The sequence below is a fragment of the Phialemonium atrogriseum genome, assembly GCF_030411735.1.
Source record: "Phialemonium atrogriseum strain 8032-3 unplaced genomic scaffold QBC33scaffold_2, whole genome shotgun sequence".
Lineage (NCBI taxonomy): Eukaryota > Fungi > Ascomycota > Sordariomycetes > Cephalothecales > Cephalothecaceae > Phialemonium > Phialemonium atrogriseum.
In genome coordinates, this window is record NW_026848139.1 from 196,120 (window position 1) to 207,165 (window position 11,046).

An 11,046-nucleotide genomic window follows, 5' to 3' on the forward strand; every position below is an offset into this window, starting at 1 on the left:
AGGCTCTACTAGTATGACGAGGCTCTTCACATGCATTTACCATTCTGGTCGGGTGTAATTGGTGATGAGCGGCAGTCTGGTCCGCTTTCCCAGTCTTTTCTTTCCGTTGTCGATCGACACGTTTCTACGCAGACGTCCAGTACGCAAAAAGTAAATCCAAGGCCGGGTCGTTCTACCTCGAGTTGTTTGCTGTCAATCCTTTCCGCGCTTTCTAGTAGAGGGAGAAAGACAAAGAGAAAAAAAAACGAAAAAGAGAAAGAAAACGAAAAAGAGAAAAAAAAATGACAGGAGTGGGATTCGAACCCACGCTTCTTTCGAAACTGCAAATCCAAATTGTTTTTGGAAAGATTTTATCTTGAACGCAGCGCCTTAGACCGCTCGGCCATCCTGCCAATTCACTGTTAAATAAAGGCCATTGAAGTGCTCAATAAAGCATGGCCGCGTGGCCCTGCCAATTCCCCCTGGTAAAAGCTCCACTGTGTACCCATTTCTACATACGCACTGTACTTCTACTACAGGGTCTGGCGCCCTGCCGGCTAGAAATACCACTGAGAAGAATATGGATCCCTGCTGCCCTCAAAATCATTGTTTTGTCCAAGTGTTGGCATAGTCTTAGATAATGTCAACCTAAATTAGGCACCTCTCCCTTTTCTTTGCCTAATATTTTCCTCGTGATACTCCTTTGAGGAGCTGCTGATCCAACACCTATATGGAAGTTCGCTTGGATAGACTGAATCCCATTGTTGGTAAGGCACAGCTGGCAACCTTATGGCTGAAATACAGTGCGTATGTGGAAAACAGGCACACCCAGCGGAGTTCCTGTCCTTTAAAGCCGAGAACGCTACCTATACGTGTAGGTACCTACCCAAGCTACCTTACTTCCGTAGCCAATCGATAAACGATAACGATAGTGATCGATTAGCAACCCGATATCGTTCGATAAGACCCACTTCACACCCCACCACACCCCCTGGGCGTGGGTCACGTGATTGCCCGTCACGCCCACCTGCACCAAGCTTACCTTCTGTCACGTCGCCTTCCTATGTAGCTTTCCTCTCCTCAACCTAATATTCACACTGAAGATGATAATATGGCGAGCCTGTCCTTATTTAAAGGACAGGACCTCGTCGGGCTTGAGCTGGTCGAGTTTTCTCAGGTATGTTCGATCCTCAAGAGAGAGGCATTTGTACTTAATGGAATAACTTTGTAGCCGACTCTCATCTCTGCATCGGAAGCAGTCTGAAGTCCATATCCGCCCTAGACCTAGAAGATTCAGTGTTAGCGGAAGCTCAACTTATTCCGCGGGGCGGGTCGTTCGCAATACCAGAAGTAGAAGCGTTGGACACTTGGAGCATGGCCATGTTCACTGTCTGTCATTGTTCGCGACAAAACGTCATCTTCGGCCCACTATCGAGTCTGCCATTGTCAACTGGCAGCCAGCAAAGAGCCCGCCTTTACCGAAAGGCGTTTCAGGCACTCAGTGATCAGTCTGAACGTGCTTGGATTGGCTTCTTCGGTTTTCGGACACTGTTGAACAAGCCAAGAGGCGGGAAATCTGCTGTCATACACCTAAGCCTTGTAGATGAGTGCATTTTTCTAAATGCAACTCATCCCTTCTTGCAAACCTTGACGAATGCCAACTGACGAAGAGCGGCCAAACCATCCGTCATGTCAATCAGCTTTTCAGGGACTGGTGGGACGGGACCTGCCGGAACGTCTTGGAAAGACACAGATCGTGCGTCCTCAGAGACATATCAGCCTTACATCGATAGCACCCTCCAACAGGCTGTCGGTAATCAGATAAACGGCACGTCCGTTTTTGTCATATGCGGATTAGAGCCTCCTTGGCAGACAGTAATGGATGGAAGCCTCTTGCTTAGTGGCAATCGCGCTACTGGAGATTTTCTCCAGAATATGCTTCTGTCGATAGCTGAATTCGAAAAGAATGCAGAGGCGGAAGATCCGTCACTGACAAACTTACAAGATCTCATAAGCTTTAATCAGCTTTACAACTGGCCCAATCTCGAGGCTCAACAACGGCAACCATCACGAGTTTGTTTGCCCCTATCAACATTCTTCATGAAGATCTGACTGAATAGTTAATGACTGAATAGTTAAGGTGCTGACATTCGCGATGTTTAGGACTTGATGGATTCGTGGCTCGCGGGGGTAAAGCCTCTCATTGTAGCTACGCTAGGGAACAAAGTAGCTGGATGGGTGTGTAATCATCAAGTCAAACCACTCCAGTAAGGATACCTAAGGATTACTCGACGCATGTGTCAAGAATTCCTGCTAATCCGAGTCGTTCAGAGATTGTTTGGCTGAGGCTGGAATGGCGAGAATAGACGTTGTCCCCGCCGAACATCCAATGCCTATCGTTGTGATACCTCACCTTCATCCCGGCTTCAATGCCAGGATGTCACGATCGCTCGCTCAGCTCAAGGTCTACTGGTATAGCTGGGTCGCAGCATGGGTCCATATCGATGTTGCGGTTCGAATGTTGCGCACTCTACTCAATATCAATCGCATGGATCTCTGCACAGAGATCATCGACAAGGCAAAGGCCATTCTTGAGGGAACCCAGTTCTTTGACGTTTTCCGTGCGTTTAAGAACGAGGTATCCTTAGCATGGAGCTTGTTCGACCCCAGGAGAACTACTACTAGTAGTACCACTCCGAGCGATGAGTCTGTCCTCCGAGAATAGGAAACTTCGGAGAAGATCCGCTCGAGTCGGATTTTCGTGCTAAACCTGCATCTCTATCGCCTCGCAAAGAGTTCCAAGCTCAATCGTCAACTGCTTGGCCCCGAAGCCATGATCGATGAAGGCGATGTTGAGATCATGCATCCGGTGCCACCTCGAAGTCTTTCGACGTCTGCGCAGCAGCAGGGCAGTGCGAACATAATGGATACTACAACTACTCAAATCTCTTCTCCTGAGATGCGACTCCCAGAGAAGAAGCGGCGGAAAAGACGACGGGAGAGGCCGGTGTGAGAAGAAGGGGAAAGAGGTAGGAGAGGAGACATGCCTTAGGCGGCCCTTAAGAGAGTCGCGGACCGAGAGAACGTGTCCACAAGTGCGGAGGGCTTCATTTTAACTTGTTAGCCGTCGGAACGGGCTTGGAGAAGGACTGGAGCCCGGATTCAGGACTGTCACGCTCGAAATCAAAGCACTTAAGGGGAACCAACCTAGCTCCTCACTGCTAGAAGTTAGGTAGGTCTACCTAGGTAGCTACCTACATTGGTCCTTGAGTGGGTCATCACGTGGATATGGCCCGTCTAGGTACCTACCTACTGGTCCTTCCCACTCATAATTGTTCCTTGTGCGGGGTGGTGTTACCGGGGTTAGGGTTGTTGGTTGAGCCATTGATCGAAGAACCAATGGAGGCTTGATGTCATAAGAACCATTCCTGGCAACTTAGCCATCTGCTATTTGAAGTCGGATCTTATCTCTACAGATAGGTCCCATATGCAACACACACATATCGTCTTCCCCAGAGCTGAATTGCCTAGCCTGCAGAAGAGAGAAGTGTCCTCCACTATGTGCCAACAACAACAGTCACACTCTTCCCGGTCCGAAAGCAAGGTTGCCGCCGCGGAAGATGGCACCAGGTCTGACGAGCCATTCCCCTGGGACGGAGGTGTCTTTGACGCTCATTGCCATCCTACGGATACAATGTCTTCCATAGCGAGTATACCCGGCATGCGTGCCCGGACTCTCACCATCATGGCCACACGATCCCAGGACCAAGACCTTGTTGCATCTGTCGCCTCGCAGCACGGCATCCAGTCTAGGGCTGCATTGACTTCGGCGAGCCAGAGCGACGGACGAGTCGTCCCCGCCTTTGGATGGCACCCGTGGTTCTCATACCAACTATACGACGACGCCCTCCCCGCCGGAAAAGCAACATACGACCCATCCTCGGGGGACATGACTTCCCAAAAGGCCCGGCACTACCGCGCCGTCCTCAACCCGGAGCCGGACCCGTCATTCATAGCCTCACTCCCGGACCCCGCGCCCCTGAGTAGCTTCCTGTCAGCGACCCGCTCCCGCCTGCAGGCCCACCCCCTGGCCCTGGTTGGCGAGGTCGGCTTGGACAAGATATTCCGGCTGCCCGAGGCGTGGGCGGACGGCGAGCGCGAGCGCAAGCGCGAGGACGAAGGGCTGACGGCGGGGGGGCGGGAGGGCCGGCGGCTCAGCCCGCACAATGTCGGGATGGCGCACCAGGCCGGGGTGCTGCGGGCGCAGCTGCGGCTCGCCGCGGAGCTGGGCCGCGCGGTCAGCGTCCACGGCGTCCAGGCCCCTGGCGTGCTGTTTGACCTGCTGCAGTCGACGTGGAAGGGCCACGAGCGCCTGTCGCGGAGGGAGCGGCGGATGGTCGCGGCCGGGGCGGAGGACTTCTCGGAGTCGAGTGGTGATGAGGATGAGGGCGAAGGCGGAGGCGAAGGCGGGTCTAACGGAGAGCGACGGGAGCCGACGGCCCGCGCGAAACCTTACCCGCCGCGGATATGTCTACACTCGTTTAGTGCCCCAGTTGAGGTCATGAAGCAGTACCTGAACCCGTCGATACCTGCTCGCATCTTCTTCTCCTTCTCCGTTGTCGTCAACCTGTCCACGGCCGGGGGCGAGAAAAGGTTCCCCGAGATGATCCGCGCTTGCCCTGATGATCAGCTCCTTATCGAAAGTGACGTGCACTGCGCCGGTGAGGATATGGACCACTATTTGGAACATATGTACCGCAAGGTCTGCGAAATCAAGGGCTGGACGCTGCAGGAGGGGGTAGAGAGGGTAAGGAAAAACTACGAGGAGTTTGTATTTGGCTGAAGACTCTAGGGCTACTCAGCCGGTTTCCAGGCGCCGAATATGGTAGTTTATTCAGGAGCGTTGAAGTACCCCTGCATCGAGTTCCTTCATAGATTGAATGAATTCCTATAGCGTGCTTACTAGGTTGTTCACTGTACTAATACATCCCAGCCGTCATAATACCAATGACAATGCCACTACCTGCCTAAAAAAAAGAAAGAAAAAGAAAGGACATCACGCCATATTGGGGTCTCTAGCCCAGGCCGAGCGAGCACACCTAGCGTTTAGTTCGTCCAACCTCGTCCCAGCCGCCGTCTGAGCTAATAGAAGATGGAGTATACCTGCTCGAGCCGTCAGGATTCCAGAGCCCATCAGCAACAAGGGCCGAACCCTCCAAGGCCTCATCATACGCCGGCGGAACCTCGTCGCCCGGGCTCGGCGGGCCCCCAGGAACAGTCGCAGGCACGCCAGCCGACGGACCGCCCAGCGGCTGCATCGCGAACCTCTCGCCGATCGCCCTCCGCGACCTGCCCTCCTCGGCCGCGACGATCTGCCCCACCATGTCGGCGGCCGCCACGCACGAGGCCAGCTCGTCCTCCATGGTCGTCTCTGACCCGCCGTCCGAGGCGTAACCGTCGTCGTCGTCGTCGTCGTGGCGCGTCAGCATGACCTCCTCCTTCTCCTCCTCCTCTTCCCGTGCGCCGCCGGCCCTGTTCCCGCCGCGCCGGAAGGGGAAGATCCGCGCGACGAAGGCTTGGCAGGCCGCGTGGCGGGCTGCGCGTTTGGCGCGGCGCTCCGCGTGGCGGGATGCGCGTACTTGACAGCACCACCTGATGACGAGGCCGACGAGGACTATGAGCAGGGCCGGGAGGACGACGACCTTGAATGTGTGGGAGGCGCCGTGGGAGTATGGGTCCGGCTGAGAACCGGGGCGGTCGGCCTTGTAGGTGGGGTTAGCTGCGAGCGCTCGCGGGGCCAAACGGAGTAGGGAACAAGGGGCCTTACTAAAGGTGGTGGTGGTGAAGGAGGAGAGCCGTCTGGGTTGCCGTGAGGACCGTCTTCTGGCGGTGGGGGAGGGGAGTCGTCCCCGGAGTGCCCATGAGGACGGTCACCTTCAAGCGGCGGGTCCGAATAGCCATATCCCTCCCCACTGGCGTAAATCTCGTCCTCGATCGTGTGGACAGCGTTGAGGTGAATCCTGGTTGCCGCACCTTCAATATTGGCTATCCGGACGGGGAAAACTTGCTGAAAGCGGAGCATGAAATCAAGGGCTTTAACGGGCTCGCGGTTCACATTATCGATAGTGAGCGTCATCAACTGCTCCCAAGGCCGGTCCTTCCGCTTGACGCAACTGAAGGACCAAGCGGCAATGACGGTATCGCCATTACCAAGGGCGAAGGTATCGCGGGAGCCACCGCGGCCAACGAACTGGAGTTTCTTGCCGTTGATAGTGACGCTAGGCTCGTCACAAGCATCCTTGGACTCGAGAACCTCGATTCGGAAAGTCTTATTTGCGTGTCAGTCAACAACTCCAAGCACCCGAGCATTTGCACGATAAGCCATTTCCTTACCAGTTCTCGACCCTCAGCCTGGTCAGAGGCAAAAGTGATATCAGCGGACGGAATGGCATCTGTTGTTTATTTGTTAGGATACTTGGTGGAGGTTGGACGACTTGTCTCGGGCTATTGCAAACATTTATTAGACTTGGTGGAATAGAAAAAGGGCCTGGCCAACACCGGTCCTAGCAGCAAGGCGGGCAGGAAGGCGGCCTTCAAGAGGCCGCGCATGGTGGGTGAGGTTAACCAGGAAGAGACTAAGGGAAGTTCAGGAAATAGTCTTGGCTTTGAGACGCTCGACTACAAGAATAAGACGACGAAGCGTCATAACAAACGAAATCGACTGATGATACTGTTAAAATGCTTGCGAAAAGAACAAACGGGCACAATCACAATGTCCAGCTTGTCGGCATTATTCGACGCGCGTGGAGTAAAACTGAACAACCCCTTGTCTGATCCTCCAGGTCAACATCCAATTAGAATCGAGAATGAAAGCGAGCACTGCGAGGAGCTGACGAGTCCTTCCTAGCCTCATCCAGCTGCCAACAAAATGCCGATCTCTCAAGCATGCTCAGCCACTGCTTCGTTGGAACTTGGTCAACAACAGCCAACCCGCATTTGTCTAAAGCCTTTGGGACGAGGTCAGGCCTCATCCCAGGCACAAGACAACAATAGGACACAATGATGCAGACAGGAAATATGGAGACAATTTCGCTGACGCTAAAGAGTAGAATGCTAGGTACTATTGTTGCCAGAAAGAATCCGGGGTAGGATAAGGACGAGCGGGCTAATTGAGTGGTCGAGAAACATGCGTTGGGCTTTCCGGGAACGATGAGAGCGATCGCCCACCGAAAGAAGTCTTATAGCCACCTTCTCGCCCGACGCTGTCGATGGCAGGACCCGAATGGCTTGGGTGGTTCTGAAGCCCGTATCATGAATAACCTGTGTGTCTTCTCAGCTGAGGGATCAAAATGTCGTATATTATTCGTTCGCGCCCTCTAATCTCCTCTAATCTCATTAGGTCTTTATGCGGTGCTATCTCGATGCCTTAAACATCTACTCCAACGTACAAGTTGAGGGCTCAAAAAGGGCAGGCAGCATTCGCCAGCCAGCCCAATCTCCCTCCTCCATAAATGCTTCCAAGAGTCGTACGGCAGACGGCGTCTAACGGCAACCTAAGAATCAGCATTGAGCCGCTTGATCAGCTCCGCTATCGCATTCGACACCTCGCTCGATCTCGGTATGTCATGCCCTCCACCATGGTCGTACATTCTCCTGTATTTGCAGAAGAACGCCAGCTGCAAGCTCGCCGGCCACCTGGGATCCTTGGCGCCGTATATATGGACGGTCGGGATCTTGATGCGCACATCCTCGGGGAAGGCCGTGAAATCCAGGCCAAACACATCAGACATGCTAGGCATGACGGTCGGGTCGTGTAACAGGCCCGCCGAGTCGTCCCAGAGGCCGACCCCGCGCTGGATCTGGTCCGGGTTCGCGGCCATCTGCACTAGGCGGCCCGCCTTCTCCTTCAGCACCCTGACGGTCTCGTCGTTGATGTCGCGCGCCCGCTGCGGCACGGGCAGGCCGAGGTCCTCGAGGACCGGGAAGGGCACGCCGCCGCAGATGAAGATGGCCGACTTGAACGGCAGGGGTTCCCGCGGCGTCTCCCTGGCGTGGTAGAGCAGGAAGCTCATGACGAGTGCGCACCCCTGCGAGAAGCAGCAGACGGCGTCGTATGGGCCGTGCTCCTCGGCGTAGTCGACCAGCCACTTGTGCGCGCTCCGGATCAGCGGGGCGGTCTGCTTCGGGTACCAGGCGTAGTGGCCGGACTCGAACATGACGTTGATCCCCGGCGCCGGTGGGCATGGGTAGGGCGCGTCGACGAAGTCAAAGGTGTAAGTAGACCTGTCTAGCTTTGCGCGAATGGCCGCTGCGGAAACTGTCAGTCCGAAAAAGAAAAGAAAAAGACGGTGTCGAGATACGGGGGGTTCCGGTCAAATCGCTACGCACCAGTTTGCGACTTGAAGACGGAAGCGCTCGAGCCCTGACCATGGAGGCAGAGTATCTTCATGGCTCCAATTGTGCACAGCGGAATGTCATTCCCTTCCCGTGTTCCGGGAAGGGATTTGGAAATGAGTGCGGCATCAATGTGGATTTAAAGCTAGGGAAGAAGAAAAAAATGACCGAATTCAATGAGCGTGCCTTCGGGGTCCGGTTTGGAGAGAGTCCGAGCTGGAAAGGACCAGCTCCAGCTTACCGGCGAATGCAGAAACGACGAGGAACGGTAGCCAACCAAGGCTTAATCGATAGTTCAGGTAAAATACCTACCTAAGGCATACATTGTCATCATACATGGCCGGTTAGCCGGCTCTCTAAGGGTAGAAGTGTCCAGGGAAGGGGCCCCGAAGGGAATCGGAGTATTCGGACAACACGATCGCTTACACCCCGAATTGCAGGGCAATCACTCCGAAACACAATCCTTTTCAATATCGCTAGATAACTTAGGTGGGTGGGGTCTATCTAGTACTGCGACACCAAACCATTTTCTATCCATCGATTGTGTCTTGAATCCCCAATCTTTGCCGCTATACACAGTACTCCATAGACCTCCAAAATGAGTAAACTCCCAACGCTCACGCAGGAAGTTCCGACGAATAAACACTAAATACCCTGGGCAAGCCAAAAAAAAAAAAAAAAACAAGCTCAAAGACATAACAAGAAATGGAACTAAATCGCCTGTGGCATCCCATCCCGTGCATCAATCATCCCCCCGGCACCATATGACGCAGGGCACGCTGTGTGGCCGTCTTCGCCATGGTATGCCGCATGCCCCCCTTCCGGTTGGGGAACTTCTTGTCCATAAAGGCGTCGACCACAGCGGCACCGAGCGCGGCCGTGGCGACCGTGGCCCCCTTGGTCCCCATCCACTCGCCCGGGTCGTGGCGCATCTTCAGCGCCGCCATCGCCCCGGCCTCCATCGCGACCTTGGCCGCGCCCATCCAGGCTCCGCCACTCTTGGCTTCGGGGGAGGGGGAGGGGGACCGGGAAGGGGACGGGGAGGACCGGGACGGGCGCCTCCTGCTGCTTCGGCGGCTGGCCCCGGACTTGCTGGCTGAGGTCGAGGGTGGGTAGTGCCGGCTGCTGTGGCGGCCCGGCGTCGGTTCGGTGGCGGAGCGGAGTGGCGGGGGGTGGGATGAGGAACGTGCTGACGAGGGAGCCAACGGTCGACGTTCATTGATGTGGCTAACGTGGCTGTTGGATTGCCGCCGCCTCTGACCGTAGTCGTAGTCCCGGTATTCGCCCGAGGATTGCTCGTGGTTGCTTCTCAACGATGTCCGATGACGCCTTGGGTCTGGTGAATTCTTGCGAGGGGCTACGTCGCGGCCTCGGGAGGCGGAAGAGTGCCGACGACTTGGCCTGTAGGCGTTATCGAACTCGTCATCCCCGGGTGTGCGGTACGTGTCTCGTGGGTCGTAATGTGAGCTGTGGCGCCTAGTGGTGGGTCGCCGGGGATGGTCGTCCTTTACTGGACTTCTTGATGGCCTGCCGTCGTCCCCGGATATGGGGTAACTTTCTCGTGGGTCGTAGTGAGAACTGTGACGCCTAGCTTGGGGTCGTGAAGGACGGTCGACCGTTCCTGGACTTCTTGACAGCCTGCCGTCATCCCCAGGTACGTAGTACTTGTTTGGTGGGTCGTAGTGAGAGCTTTGTGGCCTGGATCTGGGTCGCCGGGGACGGTCGTCCTTTACTGGACTTCTTGATGGCCTCCCTCTTGGCGAGGGGCTGCGCCGGTCATGATCTATGTCGAAGGAAACATGGGGTGGGTATCCACTGCGCTGCTGCCCATAGCTTGGCATCTCGAGATCGGGAGCTAGTGTGATGTAGAAGGACCCTAAAAGAGAATGTCAAGTGTGTGGAGAATATGGAGGAGGCCAAGAAGTCTTGGGTGTTGGTGCAAATGCGAAGATATATATTGATCGACTTCGCACTCTATCTTCCTCCTCCCCCTTTATGCAATGCTTGCCTCCCTTAAGACAGCCAACGCGCAAAGCACCCACCGGATTTGGCCCAAGACGGCACTTCCATACCCATTTGCGTCACTACTGCCGATCGACGGGACAGCGAGCCAGTGAGCCCAGTTCGCTGAGAAAAAATAATTGGCCATAATATGCAGGGTCGCGGGGTCGAGGTCTCTGTGTGAAGCACCCATGGCTTGATGATGTCATGTCCTTGGCCTAGATGCTTCTCGTGCCGTGTCACCTTCCATTCGGCCAGGCTCAGAGCCCTCAATAGTAGCAGCACTTGCATTATTGGGCGGCTCGTAGCGTTTACAACCCGATGTTCTTGTCCCACACATCGGCTATACAGCTGAGGATCTCTGGATCGATTCACCGCTCCCGAAGATGCGCCATATGACATGCCAGGAGAGCTAAGCAGGAATCGATGGAATGGACATAATAACAGCCCAGATAATGGGCTGACCGGTGCTTACCGATCAAGCATGCGGCAAGTAAAGGAGGATATACAAAGGACAATTGTGCTTGTCGAGAGGTCATTGATCCCTCAAAGGGTGGCCAATAGAATAAGACAAAATACGGAAAAGTCAGGATATTGTTCTCTGCTCGAGGAAAGTGGTACTGCAAGTCCCTTGAGCAGCAACATACACCGACTCCCAAGCTGCCTCAGGAT

General features: G+C 55.0%; 5 protein-coding genes and 1 non-coding gene across 6 annotated transcripts; 2 read left to right on the top strand and 4 right to left on the bottom strand.

Annotated features, from left to right (window-relative positions):
- Nucleotides 1-282: 282 nt before the first annotated feature.
- QBC33DRAFT_t22 lies at nucleotides 283-392 on the bottom strand. The gene has a single exon. It is a non-coding gene; the product is annotated as a tRNA-Leu (tRNA).
- Nucleotides 393-1,368: 976 nt separating this feature from the next.
- Nucleotides 1,369-3,085, top strand: QBC33DRAFT_149654 (uncharacterized protein). The gene is made up of 3 exons (XM_060422155.1): nucleotides 1,369-2,052; nucleotides 2,143-2,246; nucleotides 2,311-3,085. Exons 1-3 carry the CDS (start codon nucleotides 1,669-1,671, stop codon nucleotides 2,702-2,704), a joined length of 882 nt encoding a protein of 293 aa, XP_060287547.1. The 5' UTR covers nucleotides 1,369-1,668; the 3' UTR covers nucleotides 2,705-3,085.
- Nucleotides 3,086-3,538: 453 nt separating this feature from the next.
- Nucleotides 3,539-4,822, top strand: QBC33DRAFT_510862 (Cut9-interacting protein scn1; the record flags this gene model as incomplete). The annotated part of the gene is made up of 1 exon (XM_060425794.1): nucleotides 3,539-4,822. One exon carries the CDS (start codon nucleotides 3,539-3,541, stop codon nucleotides 4,820-4,822), a length of 1,284 nt encoding a protein of 427 aa, XP_060287548.1.
- A 26-nt stretch (nucleotides 4,823-4,848) lies between these two features.
- On the bottom strand, nucleotides 4,849-6,768 carry QBC33DRAFT_523360 (uncharacterized protein). The gene is made up of 4 exons (XM_060426627.1): nucleotides 6,495-6,768; nucleotides 6,373-6,431; nucleotides 5,807-6,307; nucleotides 4,849-5,741 (listed from the first exon to the last, which is right to left on the bottom strand). The coding sequence occupies exons 1-4, from the start codon at nucleotides 6,586-6,588 to the stop codon at nucleotides 5,079-5,081; spliced, it is 1,317 nt and encodes a 438-aa protein (XP_060287549.1). The 5' UTR covers nucleotides 6,589-6,768; the 3' UTR covers nucleotides 4,849-5,078.
- Nucleotides 6,769-7,173: 405 nt separating this feature from the next.
- Nucleotides 7,174-8,773, bottom strand: QBC33DRAFT_149743 (family of serine hydrolases 1). The gene is made up of 3 exons (XM_060422156.1): nucleotides 8,368-8,773; nucleotides 7,428-8,287; nucleotides 7,174-7,355 (listed from the first exon to the last, which is right to left on the bottom strand). Exons 1-2 carry the CDS (start codon nucleotides 8,426-8,428, stop codon nucleotides 7,533-7,535), a joined length of 816 nt encoding a protein of 271 aa, XP_060287550.1. The 5' UTR covers nucleotides 8,429-8,773; the 3' UTR covers nucleotides 7,174-7,355; nucleotides 7,428-7,532.
- Nucleotides 8,774-8,904: 131 nt separating this feature from the next.
- QBC33DRAFT_149769 (uncharacterized protein) lies at nucleotides 8,905-10,494 on the bottom strand. Its single transcript, XM_060422157.1, has one exon. The coding sequence runs from the start codon at nucleotides 10,212-10,214 to the stop codon at nucleotides 9,120-9,122; it is 1,095 nt and encodes a 364-aa protein (XP_060287551.1). The 5' UTR covers nucleotides 10,215-10,494; the 3' UTR covers nucleotides 8,905-9,119.
- Between the last annotated feature and the right edge of the window lie 552 nt (nucleotides 10,495-11,046).

Excerpts from the sequence above, each read along its gene's own strand:
- QBC33DRAFT_149769 (XM_060422157.1), bottom strand. The coding sequence starts at position 10,214 with ATGCCAAGCTATGGGCAGCAGCGCAGTGGATACCCACCCCATGTTTCC.
- QBC33DRAFT_149654 (XM_060422155.1), top strand. The coding sequence starts at position 1,669 with ATGTCAATCAGCTTTTCAGGGACTGGTGGGACGGGACCTGCCGGAACG. Across the intron at positions 2,053-2,142 it reads AACAACGGCAACCATCACGA|GACTTGATGGATTCGTGGCT; the intron begins GTTTGTTTGCCC and ends CGCGATGTTTAG. Across the intron at positions 2,247-2,310 it reads CATCAAGTCAAACCACTCCA|AGATTGTTTGGCTGAGGCTG; the intron begins GTAAGGATACCT and ends CGAGTCGTTCAG.
- QBC33DRAFT_523360 (XM_060426627.1), bottom strand. The coding sequence starts at position 6,588 with ATGCGCGGCCTCTTGAAGGCCGCCTTCCTGCCCGCCTTGCTGCTAGGA. Across the intron at positions 6,432-6,494 it reads TTCCACCAAGTCTAATAAAT|ATGCCATTCCGTCCGCTGAT; the intron begins GTTTGCAATAGC and ends AATAAACAACAG. Across the intron at positions 6,308-6,372 it reads AGGCTGAGGGTCGAGAACTG|ACTTTCCGAATCGAGGTTCT; the intron begins GTAAGGAAATGG and ends CACGCAAATAAG.
- QBC33DRAFT_149743 (XM_060422156.1), bottom strand. The coding sequence starts at position 8,428 with ATGAAGATACTCTGCCTCCATGGTCAGGGCTCGAGCGCTTCCGTCTTC. Across the intron at positions 8,288-8,367 it reads CGTCTTCAAGTCGCAAACTG|CGGCCATTCGCGCAAAGCTA; the intron begins GTGCGTAGCGAT and ends CAGTTTCCGCAG.